At 40.2% G+C, this 25,929-nt stretch overlaps 1 protein-coding gene across 1 annotated transcript in view; it reads left to right on the forward strand.

Annotated features, from left to right (window-relative positions):
* Positions 1-6,984: 6,984 nt before the first annotated feature.
* LOC134539520 (basic salivary proline-rich protein 3-like) overlaps positions 6,985-25,929 on the forward strand; it is a 32,915-nt gene continuing 13,970 nt past the window's right edge. The window contains exon 1 of the mRNA XM_063381610.1: positions 6,985-7,023. Within this exon, the coding sequence (XP_063237680.1) occupies positions 7,014-7,023 (10 nt within the window). The 5' untranslated portion in view covers positions 6,985-7,013. The remainder of the gene's footprint in view (positions 7,024-25,929) is intronic.

Below are 25,929 nucleotides of genomic sequence, written 5' to 3' on the forward strand. Positions count from 1 at the left end.
GCGTGCATGGATCTATTAGTGTAATGCGCGTGTGTTTGTTCTGCTTTTGAAGTTAAGTGGTTAGCAGCTGGATAGCAGAATAAATCGTAGATGTATATAAGCTAATGTGCTATAATTTTTGACGTGCCAACGTCTAATAAATCGATGAACGCCAGATGCACACACGAAAAAGTGTCCTGTAACGCATATTGTCCCACTACGGATGTGTCCTGTTACGCTCATTGTACGCATGCGCGGAATGGCGGAATCTCTCTTCCACTCGATTGGAACAACAATCGATTTGACTTTCAATCATGTTTTCGTCGTTTGAATTATTAATTTTAAGTAATTTAACGATCGTCCATCGTTTTTCAGCACAATCGATACGGTTATTTAAAAGTAATATTGAATTTTCAATTACGTTTTTAACGAACAATGGTGTTTTACAATTACACATAATAATTCAAGTTACACCCGGGATCTTTTGCACAGTGTTTTAAAAAAAATTTTAACACATTATAAATAAGTTTGGTGTATTTGGGATGCGTATTTGTTATAAAATCGTATTATAAAAACGAAATCATATTATTCCCCTACCATGCTGTCATCTACGGTGACGGACACGAACCGAACGAATCGCGATATCTATCCGCTGTTTATAAAGTGAAATGAAAAGTTAATGTAGTTTTCATTGCTTATTACGACAACAATTTCGGCAATGAAGAAAGGTTAATTATTCTTGCATTTTAAAAATCTGTTTACTAGTATAATTTCAAGTATTTATTCTTTTATTATTAAAAATGTAGCATTTGTCGGCGAGTGCAGTAGTAATAGGTTATGTTAGATATTTGATTACAGTTAATTTATATGAAAACTTGTTCATAATTATATTTAAACGAAAAGTTAATGTGGTTTTCATTGCTTATTACAACAACAATTTCGGCAATAAAGGTTAATTATTCTTGCATTTTAAAAATCTGATAACTAGTATAATTTCAAGTATTTATTCTTTTATTATTAAAACAAGTAGCATTTGTCGGCTAGTGCAGTAATAATAGGTTATGTTACAGTTAACCCAAAAATTATGGTGATTCATATAATTGATGATATATATTTGATTACAGCTTATTTATATGAAAACTTGTATATAATTATAACAATTATATTTAAATTTTATAGCTAAACACCAGTTTTTAAAATTAATTACATGTCATCTACACGTGAACTGTTTCGTCGACTGTTTATAAAGTGAAGTGAAAAGTTAATGTGGTTTTTATTGCTTATTACAACAACAATTTCAGCAATAAAGGTTAATTATTCTTTCATTTAAAAAATCTGATTACTAGTATAATTTCAAATATTTATTCTTTTATTATTAAAATTAAAATGATTTTATTTTATTTATAAAAGTATGCAATAATTTCATCAATGTTTTGTTATTACGTTGTCACGTTAAACTATCGTCCGTAAACCGACTTTACAGACAACTGATTTTTTTTAAATTTCTTAAAAAGATATCGCTAATAATAAACGTAAAAATGCTACCATATAGTGAATTTGGCCTTTAAAAAAGATACCAAGACATCTGCATAACCGAGAATTGTAGGCCGGGCACACACAGAATGAAGCACGAAACCACACGACGCTACATTCTGCCTGATAGCAGACTTCCATGCACGTACATGAGAGCAAGGCGCTGGGTATCAGATCCGAGGCGACCACGCAGTGACAGCTCCAACTGCGTCGTGAGCAGACTGTGATGGCTGCAGTGTGTGCAGAGTACACGCGCGACAGAAGTGAAACTTCTTGCCTGTTATATCATTTGGTATAGGTAGAGACCTGCAGAATTCGCGGATTCATTTCGTGATCTGCTAAAATTCAAATAATTATACCTTAGCGCTGCTTCTGCAATTGGTTCACTGTTAATCTGGAGTAATGAGGGCCAGTTAGAGACCCTCGCTCAAAGAAGTGTCGAATCACAGACACTCGGTCGAGACGACTCACAAGTCAGAAGCCAATGAACAGGTGGCATTTGCCCGAGTGTGTAGATTGTAGTAGAGTCTATCCTGGAGGTCATTGAATCCGCAAATTTTGCAGGTCTCTAGGTATAGGAAACACAAATCTCTTTGACTGAGGTCGCAGATAAAAAAATTCATGTATGCGCGCGCTAAATTATGCAGTTGCGCAACCATGCAAGTGTGCAAGTAAGCGAGTGTGCAAGCATGCACTTGTGTAAAAATTGCGAGATGGCTAGTTAGCAAGGTAAGTGTGAATGTATGTAGAACGTTATTTCCACCTCTCCACTGCCGTCTCCTTCTATAACGGTACCACTACCACGTACCTAACTGTTCCCCTCATGTGATCAGAACTTTCGGTAGGCTCGAAAATGTAGTTCCCTTAGCAGAGACTTTTGACTTCAAAATTGTCGACATGCCGTGCTGTGCAAATCCTTATTTACTTTATGGTTTTGTGTTTATAGCTTACTAGTTAAATACAGAATTTCTTCTTTTATTTAATTTGATTAAATATTCACATGTTAGGTTTGTTAATTTTTTTCCCTCATTATGTAGCTAGATACAGTTAGATTAGTATGTTTCGTACAGAAATTACTTTATTTTATATAGGTAATTCATATTTGTAGAAGTTGTCTCGACAGCAATTTAATTTCAATAACATTAAAAAAAATTGGTTGTCTGTAAAGTCGGTTTGCGGACGATAGTTTAACGTGACAACGTCATAACAAAACATTGATGAAATTATTGATCCAGAAGAAAAGGAAATATCATATTCGGCCTGAGACTGAGCCGTAATAGGTTTTTGCAACCAAACCATTAAGGCATTAAAAATATTATATTCTTTGAGATAGAATTTTTTTTAATTTTTCTATCTTTTGCATGATAAAATCTACCTCTGCATACTTTTATGAGTAAAATTGAATCATTTTTATTGAATTATCACTATTTTGTATAAATACAAAGGAGTGAAATGAAATGTGCAATTGAATTAATAAATTTACTTTTATTTTATTCATTAATTCAAATATGTTTATTACTTTTGAAATGTTGCGTGCGCCATATTTATTTTTACATGTATAAAAAAATTGGCAATTGCCAGGTTTCGTACCGACAACCTTTAGATGAAGAGTTAGGTGCGTTAACCACACGCCCACGAGGCCATAACATGATAATGTAGTTTCAAATGTGATATATATATATACATTTATAAAAACTTTGTCCACGGCAGGGGTATAATCTTAACACGATTTTATAACAAATACGCATCCTAAATACACCAAAATTATTTATAATGTGTTACAATATTTTTTAAAACATTGTGCCAAAGATCCCGGATGTAATTTGAATTATTATGTGTAACTGTAAAACACCATTGTTGGTTCAAAACGTATTTGAATTATTAACATTACTTTTAAATAACCGTACCGATTGTGCTGAAAATCTGTGGACGATCGTTAAATTACATAATATTAATAATTCAAACGACGAAAATATGATTGAAAAGTCAAATCGATGGTTGTTCCAATCGAGTGGAAGAGAGATGCCACGCATGCGTACAATGAGCAAACAGAACACATCCGTAGTGGGACATCCGTATTGGGACACTTTTTCGTGCGTGCAGCAGGCGTTCATCGATTTATTAGACGTTGTCACGTCAAAAACACGTAACGGAAAAAGGGCAGCTCTTGTCGTGTCGCGCGGTGTCGCGCGGTGTCGCCTCGCTCTTGTCCGAGCCAGAGCGCGCCCGGCCTCACTGCGCCGGGAAGGGCGGTGGGGGTTGCTCTCGCGCTGACCTGCAGTGTTGACGCACCAGCGGCCTGGCCATGGACTCCACGGTGCTGTACGTCCTTCTGCTCTGTCTGGCGGCCGGGAATCCCACAGGAAGCCCACGCAGCACTGGCTTCCACCCGCCCACCGCCCTGGCTCACAAGGCTGTGTCTGAACCCCCCTTCCTTCACTCTGATCCTCGGACCCGTCGTGTCTCTTACTCTGCACCACATTCAAGCTGATTCGAAACTAGCGTCAGTCATGGACCAATCTTGGGTGGAGGGGGAGGGGAAAGTCCAGGAGAGATGTTTAAACAAATTATTTATAGACTCCAGCAAGAATTTGATAAAAGGCGAAAAGAAAATATTTTGACGTGATAACGTCTTATAAATTGATGAACGTCACGTTCCGCCTGAGCCGAGCGTGCAAGAACAGGCCAACCACCGTCGAGAATATATTCTATAATATCAAACAGGTTAAGGTGGGCTTTTTAACTAATTGTTCGTGATTATATTTAAACAAATTAATTTAATTAAATTTGCAAAAAAAACTGTAAATAATATTTGAAAATTAAAAAGTATGCAATTTTTCATCAATGTTTTTTTATGACGTTATCACGTAAAATGATGGTGTGTGTATATAAATATATATATGATTTGGTTTTTCATAACATGTGACATGCTGTGCCCGAGCAGAAATTGTGTTTAGCCCCCCTCTCCCCATCCCCTGCCACACACTAAAGACAATAAACTTACCAAGAATAAATTTTTTGTATCCCTTTACAATATAGTTTGAGTTTAGGCCAAATAACATCAAACCCCATATGATAACTGATAATGAATAAAATCAAAAAAGGAGGTTGTCTGTAAGGTCGGTTTAGTATATACTATAGACTTTACAGACAACCCCCTTTTTTTGATTTTATTCATTATCAGTTATCATACGTGGTTTGATGTTATTTAGCCTAAACTCAAACATATATTATAAAGGGATACAAATAATTTATGCTTGGTAAGTTTATTGTCTTTAGTGTGTAGGAGGGGATGGGGAGATTTCTGCTCGGGCACAGCATGTCACATGTTATGAAAAACCAAATCATATTTTAACGGCTACTTTACGGTCTTGAGTATTGGCAGAAACATGTCTTATTACAATAATTGTTGAGTAGAGATTTTTTTATTCACAAGAGAACAAATAAAACAGGGTGCATATAATAGAAACAGCTTTAAAAAAAAAGGCCACCACTGGAATTGACACCGATTACCTCCACGATGAACACATACCAATAGTTTCTTGGCAACAAATTAGCTATGGCATGTAAATAAAAACATTTTTAATATTAAAATAGTATAAACAGTGGCAACTGAAATGATTAAGCATAATCTCAATGCAGGGGTTGGCAGACCGCAGCTCTACAACTCTCGGCGTTGCCACAGCACAAAAAAAAAAAAAATAAACCGAACAAAATGAAACGGCCCAATTACAGCGCATGTCCTCAACCTGACCTACCATCGCCCTGCCCCCAGATGCTCTTTATTGTAGTAATTAATTAATTAAGTGAAATAATTTAGGATCTCTTGTTTTTTAGCTACTAATAACTATAAATTTTTGAAGTGAATTTTTCTTTAGCCGCGTTGAGCGATTTTTGGTAGATGAACAAAACTTTATTTTTTTAAATTTTGTTTTTTAGTATTTTTTAATAATAAATCAACAGCTTGCTAGTTTTCTATAGTTTATAACTTATTTGTTGGTTAGTAATTATTATTTTTTCTTATCATATATTTTATTTGCAATTTTATAAGTTTTTTTTTGTTTTGTTTTGGTATGTACATCAACTTAATACATGTAAATTATTATATTTTATTTTTAAAACACATATTTTTATATTGTTTTGATTTTAAAAATTTCATTTTTTTTAGTTATACGTTATATTTTCTCAGGTAATTAGAGAAATTCAAAATCCTGGATATTTCCAAAATTTAGAGCACAAGCGCGGCTCCAGAAGGGGGGCGGTGTGGGCGATAGCCCCTCCCGAGACCAATTTGATTGATTAGTGTATATTTATGTTTACTTAAATATTTAATTTCATATGTTAAACTTTTATCTCATCAAAAGTTGCATGGAGCTACAAAGGTTCTGTATTTGAAACTTGTAATTTGTAAATAATATTCCAAGGCCAATATCTGACCACTTTCATTTTTTGAAACTACGATCTTTCTTTTTGCGAGAGCTAGAGACCTGTAAAATTCGCGGATTCATTTCGCGATAGGATAGAGTCCAAATACTTTTGACATTATTTTGCTTCAGTGATTGGCCCACAGTTTATCTGAAGGACTCTGGGCCAATGAAAAATCTTTTAACAGAAGAATTAGCGAATCACGATCATTCCAGTCAACAGGTGTTACGAGTCGGTAACCAATCGGCAGATGTAATTTGCACGAGTGCGTAGAGGATCATGGAGTCTATCCTTTAGTGATTTTTACTCGCGAATTTTACAGGTCTCTAGCGATAGCCCCTCCCGAAAAGTGATCCTGAAGTAGGGTTGCCAGACGTCCGGCAAAAGGAGGACATGTCCTCCTTTTTATGTATTTTTTTGCGTCCGGCCGGATTATCCTTAATGCTCCAAAATGTCCGGCTTTTTTTATAAAGTGAGATAATTCCTGCAGTTACACTCTGAGTAAAGCGCGCGGTGAGCGCTAATGCGCTGTCCGCTGAGTCACTCCACTAGTAAGTAGTTCTATGACAGCTTGACAGGTAGCAGCACATGCAGAAGCACGTGTTTTTAATATGCTGTATATGCGTAGTTTGTTTAATTCTTTATACTGAAACTGTATTAAATGCCAAAACATTGTAAAATATCGTACTCCATTGTAATTAATTCATGGCTTTTTAAAAAAAATATATAGTCCTCCTTTTTAGTGAAATGTCCTCCTTTTGCGAGGCGAATGTCCTCCTTTTTTGTTATCAGTGTCTGGTAACCCTATCCTGAAGCCGCCTTTGGAATGAACTAGACTCCTGAATGCCCGCGCAGTCCGGTCAAATGGGCTCGTGCAGTGACGCGTGTGTGTCGGTAGCGCGGCGGTCCTGGGGGCTACATGTGGGTCAGGGCCCTTCACTGCCCCCCACCCCCCCACACGCCGGCCTTCCTCCCCTCATTGGCCAGCGCGATCCCCCGGCGCTCGGGGTATATAGTCGCCGGCCACGGCGCCTGCGACCCAGTCGCGGCGCGGAGACTTCGACGTACCAGCAAGCATGAAGAACCGTGAGTGCCCGTTCCATTTTACCGCAAACTCGCGCCTTATATTCGTGCGTCATATCGCCATCACATGCGCTCCAAACACACTTTAGTCATACATCAATGTTTATAGGGTTTCTTCTTAAACAGACATATATTTTATTTAAATTGAACTTTCATTCGGGAAACAAACTTCTGTAGGTGTTAAACATTTAAAAACATTTCACAGATAAATTTGTTGAAAAAAAAAAAAAAAATTTGAAAAACCCACACTGGCAAAACCACTTTAAAAAAAAATGTTGTGGGAATAGAACGTTTTTTTTCTAATCGGAAAGTTTGTTGCGTCTACCATTTGGGCCGTACTGACGTCACAGATTTGTCGAACGTGATTGGTTAGAAAAATACCGTATTCGCGTCGCGTCCATCGCACGCCGTATAGCCTCATCGCGGGGGATAGGGCCGTTCACTTGGACACCCTTGCCTTGATTCCGAAATGTGGGGTCTTTTTTTTTGGCAGTGGTCACCGATACATTATGACTAGAGACCGGAAAAATTCGCGGGTTCAATGACCTCCAGGATAGACTCCAATATCCTCTACACACTCTGGCAAATGCCAACTCTACATTGGCTGCTGACTTGTGAGTCGTCTCGATTGGGTGGCCTGTGATTCGACACTTCTATGAGTGAGGGTCTCTAATTGGCCCTCAGTCCTCCATATTAATAATGAACCAATGTCAGAAGCAGCACTAAGGTATAATTATTTGAATCTTAGCATAACACGAAATATCCGCGATTTTTTTAGGTCTCTAATCATGACCATTGTCCAGGATCCCTCCTAACCAAAAAGAGCTTCAGAAAAAAAAACAAGCTATTAGAAAATTGCTCATGATATCCAAGAGGTGTCTGTTAACGAAATGCATTTAACAATATAGTGAGTGTCAATGAGTAGTTCTGTTTTCGTAAATCGTTTTTAAACTGTATTTTTAAAAGATGAAATATGGCAAAACGCCTGTATTCAGAATAATGTTTGGGCATGAAACACACGGTACAGATTCTTGAAAGCACTCAACGGACTTGTATAACACCTTTATCTTCATTTCTCGGCCATATAATGTCACGGTCACCGCTCATATGCACTGGGAGAAGACTGCGCGCCAGTCCAGAGGAGACACCGCGCTAGAAGCACCAGCGAGCGTCGCGCTTATCATCCCGGCTTTACTATCGCTATGTACATTAGGCGGACATCTTAAAATCCCTCACACGAAAGCCTTACACCTTGTGGGTTTGTGTAAGCATGTAATTTAACGATGAAGTTCAATAAAATAAGGAGCTGATGACACGTTATTGAAGTGAAAACTTCTATGGGAAGGTTCGAATAGGGAGTAAATTCATGTAAGTCGTCATCGACATGGTCACGTGACGTGTTAACGATAACACTATATCTGTTCCTATTAGTATAACTTTTAAATATTAAGTATACTATTACTATGCAGTAAAAAGTGAGTATAAAATATATTAATATTCTCATATAGGCCTAGATATATAGTTTGAATAACGAAGAAAACGGAGACTTTGTAAAATTATAACCTAAATTTAAGTACTAAATAATTTATTTTTTAATACTTACAATTACTATGCAATGCGTATTTTATGGTTATTTAGGAGTTATTTTACTAACGAGATAAAACAAATTTGTTGTGTGATAATATTTTTTCGTAAAAATTGCGAAAACTTTTTCACTTCTGTCCGCAGTCCTCATGACTACTTTGAAATTTTTTAAAATGAGAACCAGTTTCTACAGTAGAACCACCTTCTGCCGCATTCATGTGATCTGCGCTCGTTGCGTTCCACACCCGCGTGTGTTCTGTGGCGACTGTAATACAACTGGCCAATGAGGCGAGCGCGCGCTTCAAATTGGTGCGTTTATGCGCATGTTCATAACTTATTACGTATTGCGATTACACCCCACGTTGTTGTAACATTTTTTTGACGTGACGTCTAATAAATCGATGAACGCCGGCTGCACGCACGAGAAAGTGTCCCGTTACGCACATTGTTCCGTTGCGCTGTGTCCCGTTACGCACATTGTTCCGTTACGCTGTGTCCCGTTACGCTCATTGTACGCTTGCGCCGCATCTATCTCTCTTCCACTCGACTGTTTATAAAGTGAAGTAAAAAGTTAATGTCGTTTTCATTGCTTATTACAACAACAATTTCGGCAATAAAGGTTAATTATTCTTGCATTTTAAAAATCTGATTACTAGTATAATTTCAAGTATTTATTATTTTATTATTAAAATAAAAATGATTCAATTTTATTCATAAAGTATGCAATCATTTCATCAATGTCTTGTTAATACGTTGTCATGTTAAACATTCGTCCGTAAACCGACTTTACAGACAACCATTTTTTTTTTTAAAGAAACTCTTAACCGTCGGTCAGGTAAAGTTGAGGTGATGGCATCGTAACAACGTACTGAACGTTTGAGTAACGAAACACGCGTTAGCTCCCAGAACGAAACGGAAGTTGTGTCGATAAGGGAGAGAGTGGCATAACTGTATTTTAATTAGCGCCATGTTTGTTCCACTATGGCGACAATGTGGTGAGGTCCGGTAGCTGCGGATACGCCAATTGCAAACTGCACACATGTTTATATAATTTTATTTCTCATAACTTACTCATAGTCCTTAATGGTACTGTAATAGCATTAGCACTAAAGCTCCTTTATCTGCGAATTTGTGCACTATCATATTTAAGCCATCACTAAGGACCGGAAAAATTCGCGGGTTCCATGACCTCTAGGATGAACTTTATAGTTCTACGTACACTTAGTCAAATGCCACCCTCTCATTGACTGCTGTCTTGTGAATGTGTCCCAACGTAGCGGCCTGTGATTCGATACAGCTACGGTTGAGTGTTTCTCACTGGCCCAGAGTCATACAGGTGAGTTTTGAGCCAATAGCAGAGGCAGCACTAAGGTATAGCTTTTTGAATTTCAGGCTGTCGTGAAATGAATCCGCGAATTTTTCCGGTCTATAGCCATCACGTTACTTATCGATTGCACAGAAGCCAACAGAGCCGTTAGTGAGAGTGTTATAGAACTACAACCAGTCTGTGAAGTTTCACTGCTAACGCGCGTATCATCAGCTCCTACCTTTGTTACTCATTGGCATGTATGTATGTGTGTGTGATTGTGCGTGTATGTGCCACTGTTATCTATGAATTCACTGAACCGATTAAAATGTAATTTTATGTCAAAGACTTAACATCCTTTTTTGATTTTTGTTAATTTGGTCAAAAGGTTTCAAATATTCTCTCTGTGCCATTTTGTGTAATAACTTATATGTATATAATGTGCGTTTCACAAAAATTACCAATTAAAATGTTTATAATTTTATCGTTCACAAAAATAACTGAAATAGGGCTAAAATTTCTAAAATTTTATTAACGGGGCTTTATATTATTTAAATTATTACAGGTGGCCGATTGTAATGAAAATCGGAATATGGTATTCTTTAAATAAGTTTTCATTAAACTTGTGATTATGAGGTAAACAACACCTAAAATTTACTTAAGTTAAAAATTTTATAAATTGCAAAATTTTATAAACATAGCTCACATTTAAAAAATCTGTCCAAAATTTAGTAAGTATGATCTATCAAAAACATTAGGTATTGATGACTTTTAACTACCTATCTATTTTAATTTTGCAATCAAGGAAATAAACATTATTTAATGATTAAATATTAACATATAAAGACACAATTAATACAATGAAATCGAATAATGTTAAGAGTAAGTTGACAATTACTTGAACTTACTATAGAATATATATTACATAAAATAAAAAAATAGCACGACTAAGTTTAAATTAAGTTTATCAATTGTTTAAACTATATCCCATATTCGTTTTTTAACATATTATTTAAAAATTACATATTAATAATAACATTTAAGTGGTATCTCATTATCTTACTAGTAATCATTGAAACTTTTGTGTAAAACTACGATATACAAAAATAAAATTTTTTATGAATGATTAAACACGTTAATATTTTTCGGATTTTTTTTCCAATCCAAGCATATCCGGTAAAACAATAGAGTAAGTTGTTCTCATGGCTCGAACCAGAGACCTCGCTCCGTAAGCATCTCTGAGGATCCGCCACGTTCACAGGGTGCACATCAAGGTAGAGCGACAGCGTGTCTCCCAAACACAGGGTGTGTTCTGCAAGAACTTATTTTTTTCCTTGTGCCAGCAACGGTGTGAAAAATTGATATATTTCCAAATATGATGTCAATGGGTTTAATTTCTTGGTGTTTTCAGATAACTTTGCTGGTGATTTAATGAGAATACTATATTTTAACAAATGTATATTTAGAGTAATTTTAGTGTTTGAGGTAATTCGTAATGAAAGCGGGTTTCACGCACATAAAGAAAAATTGTGCTAACCCATTGGCTAACGATGCTAAGGCAATATTTCATAACAAATTTGCCGAAATTGATTTATTTTATCAAGTTTTCCTATACATTAAGATTAGATGTATGTATTATGGTGACATGTCCTTTCATATTTTTGGTGATTTTGTTCATTCTTGGTGCTGATTGGTGACGCGAACGTACCACATCATTTTTAAGAACCATAAATGTTAACATCAAAAGTTACGCTACTGCACACACACACAGATGACACTTAATCTACGATAACGTTATTGTTAATAATTACCGTTCGGAAGACGTACTTTAGGGTGGAGTCAACACATGAAACTGTAAAAAAATGGAGTAATTTTACACAAACTGTGTGAAGCAGCAGCAGCAGTTGGCTTTTTAAAAAATTTAAGTGAATCTACTAGCAAAAGTGTATATGTACAGTTCATATGGTTTGTTATATTTTCCTTAGCTGTTGGCGGGAATTTATTCTGTCACATTAAAATTTACATATGCAATGCATACTTAGATTTACCATTAGTGTAAGATAATTTTACAGAAAGACTTTGTTAATGAGAGAAATCATGTATGTTTAAAATATTGTCTAAAATATTTTTATTTTTAATGACTTTAGTCTTTAGACCACGCCATGTCCTTTGATGATTGTTTTAAATTTATAACTGTTTAATGAATACACAAACATATCCATAAACCAGAGTTAACTGGCGGAATTTCAAACCCACGATGTTTCGATCTAAGTGTAGCGGCTTGAGCTCTCTAACATGGCCACTCCGATACATAATCTAAAGGGATTAGCACTAATATAGCGACGTTTTATAATAGTAAGCTTTGGTAAATGTATTGAATTTTTTTTTTCAATATACATGTGAGTGGACTTGGAAATACCTGGTCGTTATGAATTTACTTCGACGAATAATATGAACTCTAACAATGTTTAATAAACTACATTGTAGGTGGGTTTGTAGGGCTTTAAGCAAATGTTTCAAGGATCCTTTCACACAATCATCACCAACACTCAATCAATCACTTCTTTTGCGATCATGGGCGCTACCGGTTTCTAGGATATGTTGTTGCCAGTCTCTTAACGCATAGTTACTAGGAGGTTGCCCATTAAACTACGGTAATCACGTTGAGTTTGGGTGACTGAACAAACTACTCCACACAACTACTCCATTGAGTAGTAGCCATTTCACAAACAACTGACTCAGACAAATAAAGACTGAAAATTACGTTGTTTGCTTCAGACTTCAAGTATATAACGCAGTTAAATTGTTCACGATACATTTTCAAAAATCTTCGCGGAATTTAGTCACGCTGTACATCTGTATAATTTAAAGGAGGACTGAAGTACAAATTTATAGAGACAGGAAAAAATCGTGGATTCATTTCACGATATGCTAGAATCCAAACAACTGTACCTTTATATTGCTTCTGTGATTGGCTCACAGTTTATCTGAAGGACTTTGAGCCAATGGAAAACCTCCAACCAAAAGAGTATTGAATCGCAAGCGTCCCAGTTGATTAAGTGTCACGAGTCAATAGCCAATGAGCAGGTGGCATTTGCCCGAGTGTGTAGGGGATTGTGGAGTCTATCCTAGAGGTCATCGAACTCACGAATTGTTCCAGTATCTACAAATTTATTAATTTATATATATATATTTTTAGAAAAGTTTCGGAAAATTACACAAGCTGTACTTGATGACAAAAATGGTAAAATTTCTAAAATATATAAATATATATTTGTGCTAATTTATGAATTTATCGTACAGTGTAGCCTACTCGAGTGCCTGTAGTTCTTGGAGTGACGTGTGAGGAATCAGGAAAGTGCAGACAGGAACTCGGAGGCAAAAGGAGCCAAAGAAAAGGAAAAGCCAACTGCCATGTCAACGTCCGCTACGTCTCAGTACCAGGCATAATCTACACTCGCACTTGCCGAGTTTCGAACCAGCAAGCAGGCGTGTTGAACTCTGAGGCACTCTTTATTTAATAGCCTACGACATCCGTGCTGGAAATAATCATTTAAGACTGCTTTACCAATACTCGGTGCTTTAGAATTTAAACTAAACAACACAGGAGCATCTAAATTTTAAAATGTTTTAGCGAAGTCACCAAAACAAAACCTAATTTAATTAAATAATATTTTTTCTATTTATAGCAATATAAATAATATAACAGTGATCAATACTTAAAACAATATTTATTTTTTCCGTTGCCGGATAAACAAAGAAACGTCGACATAGGTAGACCTACTCCCATGTCACAATTTTATCACATGTGACGCATCACTTCACACACCTTGGACCAGGCACTTTCAGACTGCAAACAGAGATTAAATATGTTTTCGAAAAAGATTTTATACATTTAGGATAAAACCGGAATTGTATTTTTTTTTCGTACATAGTCTGGCAACATAAATGCTTAAAACGTAATTTCAGGATTTTTGAATATTAGTAGTTTACAAAGTTACGATCACTTACTAATGCAAAATCCAAATATAGCAATAAAAAAATCACGTAGTCTACCAATAAACTGGAACTACCCAAATTTACTCCTTAACAGATGTAATAGAGATAATCCGCCAATTTTCGCAGACAAAGTTAATCCAAATTTTCTGAAAAATAATTTCAATAAGTTATTTTAAACTCTTAATTAAAGGTAAAAATATTGAAAAGGAGAAAAAAAATGTGTCTGGGGAAACGCTATAATTATATATATAAATAATTTTTAAAAATTAAAGTGGTTGGTTTTTCCTAGCTAGGTTAATTCAAATGTTTGATATTTCATCTAATAATTTTGTTGGTCTCCATCTATAGGAAAGTGTTTTCTGCGATGGAACAAACTTAACAAAACGTTTTAAAGTAAATAATATACGTCTTTTGAACTGTCACACGTGGTACCTACTTCTTGTACAGTTTTGTTAACTACTGTGGCAGTATTCAGTTCAGTTTTCCAAACTTCTTCGGAACAACAGGCGTAAGAGCCGAAAAACATCATGCAACAGATGCTGCTCTTCTGACTCCAAAAACAATTTTTTTTTCTCGAAATGATAGAAAATATATCTAGGTCCTTAGCTTGACACGCACAAGAAGGGCTGTACAAACTCAATACATCATTCATTTCCTAATTTATTGTCGCTACGCTCGCAATTATAATTTTTCAAATATATATTTCCTATTAGAACTTGTCATCTTGAATAAAAAAAATATCACTTAACGTTTAATTTGAGTTACAAATACAAATAGTTTGCACAATAAGGGGTTAAATCACGTCTCCTCAAGCTCTGATACTGTAGTCATCAGTGTCTTGCCAGCAGAAGCCTGTAGGAAACATCGGGAGGATGTGTCTCGTTGTTTCACGCAAACGACTCAAAGCTGAGGTATTCAGAGACGACGAGGGGTGATCACGCGACTCTGAGTGAGTGGGTGTAGGAAGCAGGAGCACCCGGAGAAACCCGGCGACTCACAGCAACGTCCTGGTTCAAAGCGGGACGCACAAGAAGTTTCGTTCAAAGACTTCAATAATCTAACAAATTGTTATCATAGAACAAGGACTCTTACAGTGGAAGATGAAACCAAATTTTACACTTCATGTGACGCTGTCAGTTAGGCCCCATAACTAGAGACCCAGAAATTTCGCGGATTCATTTAGTCGCAAGCTAGAATACAAACCTTCACACTCTCGCACTGTGTTCATGATTGGCACGCAGTTGTTTGGACACGCCCCTCTACGACCGTGAGCCAATGATGCCCCGCTAGGAGAGAAGTAAGCGAATCAGGTAGTGCCAAATAACAAGGATAAAAATGCTCTCGCTAAGAAATCAACCAATGGGAAAGTAAACATGGGTCGAGCACACCTATAACTTTGAATTCTATCCTGAGGCCAGAAGAATCCGCGAAATTTCCGGGTCTCTACCCATAACTTCTAGCAAAAAAATAAATAAAACTAGGACGAAAAGTTATTATCAACAGAGATTTAAACTGCGCGAGAAATACTTAATGCTGTTTTTTTTTAAATAATAAAAAAGCATGTTCTATATAAATTAGTGGGAAATGTACACCACAAAATATGTGGCTACTAAAATAGAGTGAAATAAATTTCACTGCTTGCCTGGTGATAGCTTATGCATTAGTAGAGACCTGTAAAATTCGCGGATTCATTTCGCGATAGGATAGCGTCCAAATACTTTTGACATTATTTTGCTTCAGTGATTGGGCCACAGTTTATCTGAAGGACTCTGGGCAAATGAAATATCTTTTACAGAAGAATTAGCGAATCACGATCATTCCAGTCAACAGGTGTTACGAGTCGGTAACCAATCAGCAAATGTAATTTGCACGAGTGCATAGAGGATCGTGGAATCTACCCTTTAGGGATTAAAAATCGCGAATTTTACAGGTCTCTGTGCTTTAGGTCACACAAACAATGCATCTATGAGAGTAATATATTATGAAAGCTACTGTCTAGTTGGTGGGTCAACAACTGCTTAAAAAAAACTAGGTCTTATTCTCAGCAATTAAGAGTTTTTTTCCTCCCACGTGACTGTGATGCGTGTTCCGAACAGAGTCAGACGGGTCGGCGACTGGAGTCGAGTCAGAGTCAGGTCGGAGTCAGGTCGGAGTCAGGTCGGAGTCAGGTCGGAGTCAGGTTGGAGTCAGGTCGGAGTCAGGTCGGAGTCAGGTCAGAGTCAGGTTGGAGTCAGGTCGGAGTCAGGTCGGAGTCAGGTCGGAGTCAGGTCGGAGTCAGGTTGGAGTCAGGTCGGAGTCAGGTCGGAGTCAGGTCGGAGTCAGGTTGGAGTCAGGTCGGAGTCAGGTCGGAGTCAGGTCGGAGTCAGGTTGGAGTCAGGTCGGAGTCAGGTCGGAGTCAGGTTGGAGTCAGGTCGGAGTCAGGTCGGAGTCAGGTTGGAGTCAGGTCGGAGTCAGGTCGGAGTCAGGTCGGAGTCAGGTCGGAGTCAGGTTGGAGTCAGGTTGGAGTCAGGTTGGAGTCAGGTCGGAGTCAGGTCGGAGTCAGGTTGGAGTCAGGTCGGAGTCAGGTCGGAGTCAGGTTGGAGTCAGGTCGGAGTCAGGTCGGAGTCAGGTTGGAGTCAGGTTGGAGTCAGGTCGGAGTCAGGTTGGAGTCAGGTTGGAGTCAGGTTGGAGTCAGGTTGGAGTCAGGTTGGAGTCAGGTCGGAGTCAGGTCGGAGTCAGGTCGGAGTCAGGTTGGAGTCAGGTCGGAGTCAGGTCGGAGTCAGGTTGGAGTCAGGTCGGAGTCAGGTCGGAGTCAGGTTGGAGTCAGGTTGGAGTCAGGTTGGAGTCAGGTCGGAGTCAGGTCGGAGTCAGGTCGGAGTCAGGTTGGAGTCAGGTCGGAGTCAGGTCGGAGTCAGGTCGGAGTCAGGTCGGAGTCAGGTCGGAGTCAGGTCGGAGTCAGGTTGGAGTCAGGTCGGAGTCAGGTCAGAGTCAGGTTGGAGTCAGGTCGGAGTCAGGTCGGAGTCAGGTTGGAGTCAGGTCGGAGTCAGGTCGGAGTCAGGTTGGAGTCAGGTCGGAGTCAGGTCGGAGTCAGGTTGGAGTCAGGTCGGAGTCAGGTCGGAGTCAGGTTGGAGTCAGGTCGGAGTCAGGTCGGAGTCAGGTCGGAGTCAGGTCAGAGTCAGGTTGGAGTCAGGTCGGAGTCAGGTCGGAGTCAGGTTGGAGTCAGGTCGGAGTCAGGTCGGAGTCAGGTTGGAGTCAGGTCGGAGTCAGGTCGGAGTCAGGTTGGAGTCAGGTTGGAGTCAGGTCGGAGTCAGGTTGGAGTCAGGTCGGAGTCAGGTCGGAGTCAGGTCGGAGTCAGGTTGGAGTCAGGTCGGAGTCAGGTCGGAGTCAGGTTGGAGTCAGGTCGGAGTCAGGTCGGAGTCAGGTCGGAGTCAGGTTGGAGTCAGGTCGGAGTCAGGTCGGAGTCAGGTTGGAGTCAGGTTGGAGTCAGGTCGGAGTCGGGTCGGAGTCAGGTTGGAGTCAGGTCGGAGTCAGGTTGGAGTCAGGTTGGAGTCAGGTTGGAGTCAGGTCGGAGTCAGGTCGGAGTCAGGTCGGAGTCAGGTTGGAGTCAGGTCGGAGTCAGGTCGGAGTCAGGTTGGAGTCAGGTCGGAGTCAGGTTGGAGTCAGGTCGGAGTCAGGTTGGAGTCAGGTCGGAGTCAGGTTGGAGTCAGGTTGGAGTCAGGTTGGAGTCAGGTTGGAGTCAGGTCGGAGTCAGGTCGGAGTCAGGTTGGAGTCAGGTCGGAGTCAGGTCGGAGTCAGGTTGGAGTCAGGTTGGAGTCAGGTCGGAGTCAGGTTGGAGTCAGGTCGGAGTCAGGTCGGAGTCAGGTCGGAGTCAGGTCGGAGTCAGGTCGGAGTCAGGTTGGAGTCAGGTCGGAGTCAGGTTGGAGTCAGGTCGGAGTCAGGTTGGTTTCAGGTTGGAGTCAGGTCGGAGTCAGGTTGGAGTCAGGTCGGAGTCAGGTTGGAGTCAGGTTGGAGTCAGGTCGGAGTCAGGTTGGAGTCAGGTCGGAGTCAGGTTGGAGTCAGGTCGGAGTCAGGTTGGAGTCAGGTTGGAGTCAGGTTGGAGTCAGGTTGGAGTCAGGTCGGAGTCAGGTTGGAGTCAGGTCGGAGTCAGGTTGGAGTCAGGTCGGAGTCAGGTTGGAGTCAGGTCGGAGTCAGGTCAGAGTCAGGTTGGAGTCAGGTCGGAGTCAGGTTGGAGTCAGGGCCACATCTCCCGCGCAGCCTTGCGACTCTCTCTCTCTCTCTCTGGGAGGATGCCTGAGAGTCCGGCCTCTGTTCTGTTGTTCGCCGCTGCGAGTGTTGCAGGCTCGCGCACACACTATGGCGCAGCACACGGCGGTACAGTTGCGCCATGTTGGGAAACAACCTCCGAAAAAGAAAAGAAAAACCGTTTCCTCGACGTACAAAACACTTAATAAGAGTCCTGCGTGTTCGAGGCCGGAGAGCAAGAGTGTGCCAAGTGCGACACTGAAACGCACCACGCATGAACAGAACCACACTGTTAACATTTTTATCCTTTGAATTTACGATGAAAGGTGGTTACAAATTATATAGGGACCTTCGTAAATGAACGGGTATATTCGTTAAATTACGGGTGCCATGTTTGCTTACTTTAGACATAAATCCACAAGAATAATGTTGGTATAGCCTAATAGCACAACATTCAAAAATTGTTACGATTCCTACAAAACACTCTTATTTCTTTACTTGTATTCTTACACCATAATCAGAAACTTCGAAGTCGAAATACGATGCAATTTCTACGAAGATCTAGTTATCAGATATTACGAAGAATTCTAGGTTGAAAACTCTGTAAATTTTCTGTGATTTCTAACAGTGCACCTCTGCGAGATTTTGGGTCACGGTGGTTGAGTGATCAGACCACTCGCCTTCCATCAAGGATGTTCGGGCTGGATTTTTACCAGCGGAGTCGAACCGCGGATTCTTCAGCAAGTGGTAAACATGTCAGACCTTGCCGTGAATCAGTGTTTTCCCTAGAGGCACTCACACTAACCTTACCAATAGATTCTGTTGCAGTTAAATATTACAGGTTGTACCCAGATTCGTATCTTATGACTGCTGACGCGAAGAGACTTCAGCCAAAATTCATTGATAGATTCTGTGAGATTTAAGGACTTAACTTTATAATTTCATTGTTTAGTAATGGAAATAAAAAAAAAACTTGGTTGTCTGAAAAGTCCGTTTACGGACGATATTTTAACGTGACGTCATAAAAAACATTGATGAAATGATTACATACTTTTATGAATAAAAATGAATCATTTTAATTTTAATAATAAAAGAATAAATACTTGAAATTATACTAGTATTCAATTTTTAAAATACAAGAATAATTAACCTTTATTGCAGAAATTGTTGTTATAACAAGCAATGAAAACCACATTAACTTTTCACTTCACTTTATAAACAGTCGACGAAACGGATCACGTGTAGATGACTTGTAATTAATTTTAAAATCTTGCGTTTAGCTATAAAGTTTAAATATAATTATGAACAAGTTTTCATATAAATAAAGTATCATCAAATATCTATCATTAATTATATGAATCACCATAATTTTTTAGTCAATTGTAACATAACCTATTATTACTGCACTCGCCGACAGCGTAACGGAACACAGCGTAACGGAACAATGAGCGTAACGGGACACAGCGTAACGGAGCAATGTGCGCAACGGGAGAATTTTTTGTGCGTGCAGCCGGCGTTAATCGATTTATTAGACGTTGTCACGTCAAAAAATGAGTTACATATCCCCACGGACAGTTAATATTTAGTACGGAAGTTTTTACGTCTACGAAACTGTGGTCAACATTCTCGATTCAAAGAGCTTGAAGCTTATAAGCGAGTTATGAGCTAGGCAATATTACTTATCTATTGGCAGTGACGAGACCTTCTAGTAACCATCTCTAAAGGTGAGCATCCATAATATGAAAACGACCGTAGCGTAACCCCATAGCGTAGCCAAAATGTGCACGTGTGGACATTACTCGTTGTAGCGTTGCTTGTCAAAATTTGACACGAAGATACGCAAAGGGCTGGATTCGTCATGTGTCGGTCCTTCGCCGTCACGTCACAGGAAGTCACGGATACACGAAAGAACCAGTTTGGTTAGAGATTTACACAGATACACACAGGATTTTACTTAGATACTTAATAATGACTTGACTTGATGTAAGCTTTTGGACATACGCCATTGCTAAGCATTGCTTAGCAATGGTATATGTCCATAAGTTTACATCAAATCATGCACTCCCATTGCACAAATCTTTCACAGATAATATTAATAATGACTTACAGGGCAGCTTGTTGATTTTACAGTCAATATTTTTTTTAATAAATTTCAGTTAAAATTAGAATGCTATTATTAAAGTTACAAAAATAATTTTAAAACACACAGACATGTGGGTGAGTTCAACTTAAAAATAATAAAGTAACATAATTAACTTCTGGAGATGCAGTTTGAAACTAAGATCCCTGCGGACTAGCCTACAAAGTGCCATTCATTAGTAGAGACGGCTGTCGTGTCATTGTTCTTATTTTTTTTCGGCCCAAACGAACACAGAAAACAATTAGAATTGTGCATGCATGAATGCATTCTCGTTAAGTTCTTGCAAAGTTTACAAAATGTCTGAAACTTCGTATCAGCCAGCAAACCTCAACCACCGTACAGCATCTTCCTTGTAATTACTTTTGACATCCACCAACGAGGTGACTTTCACTTATTTCTCCTTTTAAGCGAGGGGTGTACAAAAATGAAGGCGGCCGATGCAAGCTGACCTGCGCCTATGGCTACTGATGCACTTCCCTTCTGGTGTATCTATGGGGCGTAACATTTGTTTCTGATTACGGAAATGCTGCAACGGATGAATGACATGGCGGGTATCCATATGCATGTCCTCAAAAATAATTACTAATTCATCAATTTCATAATTTACTAATTTACTCTCCCCACTGTAGCTCGTCTTGACAGTGGCTCTCCCTACTGCTGGTCTCTTACCGCTCACCTCTGTGCCAGCACACTGCCTCGCACCACTCACACAACACAGTCTCAGCGCACGGAGCCCATCACTCGTCGCCCACTATCGCTCGCCAAGTGTTCACTCGCCCTCTCCACTCCACTGCTGTGTCTCGCGACCAGCCCCCGCCCCTCTCACTCGCCGCAAGCTGGCCTCTGACTTTAAACACCCGCAAAGTCTCGACTTGGAAAGGTCTTCTAGCCCTCCGAAGTGTTACATCATCAGAACCCCCGACTTAACACCCGAAACTCCCAGAACAATGGCGTCCCAGTTACGCCACTTCACGCAGACGGGGCTCTGGGAACCTGCCTAACCCTCGAGAGACAGGGAGAAGGGCGCGCTAATCTCCAGGAGGTGGGGTCTACCCTGGACCCCCCGCTGGCCTGGTCGTCTGGCCTGCCTCGTCGCCTCACCTCTAGCATCCTCGTAACAATAAATATTTGTCCTTAAAAACTTGACCTTTGAACCACAAATGACAAGCACATTCCCACCGCCCCTGTTCAACTCAAAGACAGAGTAAGGAAAATCATTTTTCTTGCTTGCCATCTTATGCAAATTTTATTTTGGAATTGTAGACAAGTGAAATTAAATAAACATTCTTTAACGTATATGGAAGTAGGAATTCACAAATAATTATACATATATATACATATATAAATATCATGTCTGTTAGTAATTTTCAATTTCACGTGACTGCCATATGCATACAAGTCTAGAGGATATTATATGGTGTTATTTAAGACAAGGGGAATGAATAAGCAATATATAGAAAGTTTACCTATGCAACGTAGACTGGCAACTTACATGAACTACTCGTTATTCAACTGCAGTGTTCGACCGCGCGATTCTGACCTTGAGCCGCCAAAGCCATCTGGGTCGACGGAAATTGGCTCAGGTAACAGAGATTCTGCAGCGGTTGTACGAGTAAATCGTTTTTTTGTATATACACGTTAAACCGTTCCGAAATTGTCTCCCATTCTCTCTTGATGTTACAATTATTATTTTTTCCTTCATGGCCTCGTTCTTACTCGTAAAAACCGAGTTTAAAAATAAATTTACAGTAATAAATATTACCATGGAAAACATGTATTGTTAAGCATTTTCACAGTTACAAAATATTGATGGAAATCAAATAGATTTTACTATAAATATGTCAAAAACAAGAATTTTCTTACCATTTAAATTTTTCATAAACGAGGTTCCAGACTATTTATAAATTATTTAATTTTTTTAGTTAGAGATTTACTCAGATATACACAGGATTTTACTTAGAGACTTATTAATGACTTACAGTGCATCTTGTTGATTTTACAGTCAGTAGGTATCGCCTTGTTTATTGAATTTCAGTTAAAACTAGAATTTTATTTATAAAGTTACAAAACAATTTTTAAGCACACAGACATGTGGGTAAGTTTTACTTAAAAAATAATAAAGTAATATAATTTAATTCTGGAGATGTCGTTTGAAATTATTATCCTCGCGGACTAGCTAACATGGTGCCATTAATAAGTAGAGACTCAGAACGTTCTCAGATTTATTCAAGGACGCGATGAACACTGAACACTTGTATATTATTATCAAACCCACAGCAAAAGGATAAACGGTGGAATTACATACACGCCATCTAAAAATAAAATGTCTTTAATACATTATAGCAGTCAACGAACAAATGACTAAGACCAGATAAAACAAAACATGTCGGTTCCGGGCCTGTATTAACGAGCACTGAATGGTTTCATTTTCCCACATTAATAAAAAAATATTAATTTTCCAAGGAAGCAACCCGGTACAGTGTAAAGAGAATACCTGTGTTCCAGATATAAGTGTTCATAAGAGAAACATTTAGGATTTGATATAAGCTATACACAAAAAAAAGTTTTTTAACGTGATAACGTCTTATAAATCGATTAACGCCGGCTGCACGCACGAAAAAGCATTACTCATTGTCACGTTCCGCCTGAGCCGAGCGTGCAAGAACCGGCCAACCACCGTGCGAGAATACCTACTATAATATCAAACAGGTTAAGGCGGGCTTTTTAAAAGCAGCAATTAAAAAAAAATGATATGACGTTATCACGTAAAATTATCGTCCATAAACCGAATTTACTACTTTTGTAGATGGAACAGAAATATTCATGTAAAATTACAGTGTATATTTGTACATTAACATAAAAACAACTGTATATCACTACAAAATATTGTTCTCGGTAACACTGGGTTCAGATTCTTACCTAAGTATGAATGTTTTTTTTAAGGTTTTTCTCGTCTGCTATTAAAGAGCAGGCCTGGAGAGAATAGTTGATTATTTCATGTGAGCGGTGTTAGTTGACGATATAGTGAGTGTCGACTTTAGAACTGACTCGAAGTCGGGTCAGGCAGTGTGTAGTGGGAGAGGGAAAGCCTTCTTTTCACAGACGAGAGAGCCAAACGCCCGATCGTGCATTTTTGGTTTTTTTTTATTGGTTCATTGTAACTCATGATAACGAATGGTCAATTAGGTTAGGTTAGCTACATTATAAATACTTTAAAACATTGTGGACGGTTGATTTGGTTAGGATATCTACATTAAAGATACTGTGAAATCATGCAAACTGTTTCCTAGCCCTGGATAGCTACATATTAAAAAGTTATTTGCTAAGCAAACATAAAATGATTTTACAGTATTTTAAATGTAGCTATACTTACCTAATATAACCAACCATCCACAATGTTTTAAAGTATTTGTAATGTAGCTAACCTATCATAATCGACCGCAAAATTTAATGCCACACCAGTATATACAATGAGATAGAACGGGAGAAAAAAAGCGAGCATGAACTTCGCGTGTGGCTCTCTCGTTTGTGAAAAGAAGGCTTCCCAGTGGGCAAGAGGCAGGGAGTCGCTATGCGCCGGGCCGTGTCGTAACAAACAGCCAGCCGCGGCAACAGTGCCAGGGTCACCGCCTGTCTCGGCCCCGGGACACGGGCTGACCTACTGCGCCCACAAGCGCCTCGAGCCGGCTCGCTTATCGCCACACACCCAGACATGGCTCAGCGCCACGCCCTTAGCGGTGTTTACTGACTCCCCTCTGTGTCGCTTCAATCCTCGTGGCTTACGGACAATGCCAGCGGCCACAAGCCCACAGCGGTGTTTACTGACTCCCCTCTGTGTCGCTTCAATCCTCGTGGCTTACGGACAATGCCAGCAGCCACAAGCCCACAGCGGTGTTTACTGACTCCCCTCTGTGTCGCTTCAATCCTCGTGGCTTACGGACAATGCCAGCAGCCACAAGCCCACAGCGGTGTTTACTGACTCCCCTCTGTGTCGCTTCAATCCTCGTGGCTTACGGACAATGCCAGCGGCCACAAGCCCACAGCGGTGTTTACTGACTCCCCTCTGTGTCGCTTCAATCCTCGTGGCTTACGGACAATGCCAGCAGCCACAAGCCCACAGCGGTGTTTACTGACTCCCCTCTGTGTCGCTTCAATCCTCGTGGCTTACGGACAATGCCAGCAGCCACAAGCCCACAGCGGTGTTTACTGACTCCCCTCTGTGTCGCTTCAATCCTCGTGGCTTACGGACAATGCCAGCAGCCACAAGCCCACAGCGGTGTTTACTGACTCCCCTCTGTGTCGCTTCAATCCTCGTGGCTTACGGACAATGCCAGCGGCCACAAGCCCACAGCGGTGTTTACTGACTCCCCTCTGTGTCTTCAATCCTCGTGGCTTACGGACAATGCCAGCAGCCACAAGCCCACAGCGGTGTTTACTGACTCCCCTCTGTGTCGCTTCAATCCTCGTGGCTTACGGACAATGCCAGCAGCCACAAGCCCACAGCGGTGTTTACTGACTCCCCTCTGTGTCGCTTCAATCCTCGTGGCTTACGGACAATGCCAGCAGCCACAAGCCCACAGCGGTGTTTACTGACTCCCCTCTGTGTCGCTTCAATCCTCGTGGCTTACGGACAATGCCAGCAGCCACAAGCCCACAGCGGTGTTTACTGACTCCCCTCTGTGTCGCTTCAATCCTCGTGGCTTACGGACAATGCCAGCAGCCACAAGCCCACAGCGGTGTTTACTGACTCCCCTCTGTGTCGCTTCAATCCTCGTGGCTTACGGACAATGCCAGCAGCCACAAGCCCACAGCGGTGTTTACTGACTCCCCTCTGTGTCGCTTCAATCCTCGTGGCTTACGGACAATGCCAGCGGCCACAAGCCCACAGCGGTGTTTACTGACTCCCCTCTGTGTCGCTTCAATCCTCGTGGCTTACGGACAATGCCAGCGGCCACAAGCCCACAGCGGTGTTTACTGACTCCCCTCTGTGTCGCTTCAATCCTCGTGGCTTACGGACAATGCCAGCGGCCACAAGCCCACAGCGGTGTTTACTGACTCCCCTCTGTGTCTTCAATCCTCGTGGCTTACGGACAATGCCAGCAGCCACAAGCCCACAGCGGTGTTTACTGACTCCCCTCTGTGTCTTCAATCCTCGTGGCTTACGGACAATGCCAGCAGCCACAAGCCCACAGCGGTGTTTACTGACTCCCCTCTGTGTCGCTTCAATCCTCGTGGCTTACGGACAATGCCAGCGGCCACAAGCCCACAGCGGTGTTTACTGACTCCCCTCTGTGTCGTTTCAATCCTCGTGGCTTACGGACAATGCCAGCAGCCACAAGCCCACAGCGGTGTTTACTGACTCCCCTCTGTGTCTTCAATCCTCGTGGCTTACGGACAATGCCAGCAGCCACAAGCCCACAGCGGTGTTTACTGACTCCCCTCTGTGTCGCTTCAATCCTCGTGGCTTACGGACAATGCCAGACTAGATTTTACTTTGTGTTTGATTTTATATTCTGCTTATAATATAATTTGTAAAGCTGGATGATAACCTCTGGCCACCATGGGATGGGAGCAAAAGGGGCCAAAATTAAAAAAAAAAAACTACGAACTGAATAAAATTCGGCCTGTAAAAGGAATTAAAAATCATCGGCGAATCAAA

The sequence above is a fragment of the Bacillus rossius genome, chromosome 15 (assembly GCF_032445375.1).
Source record: "Bacillus rossius redtenbacheri isolate Brsri chromosome 15, Brsri_v3, whole genome shotgun sequence".
In the NCBI taxonomy this organism is placed as follows: Eukaryota; Metazoa; Arthropoda; class Insecta; order Phasmatodea; family Bacillidae; genus Bacillus; species Bacillus rossius.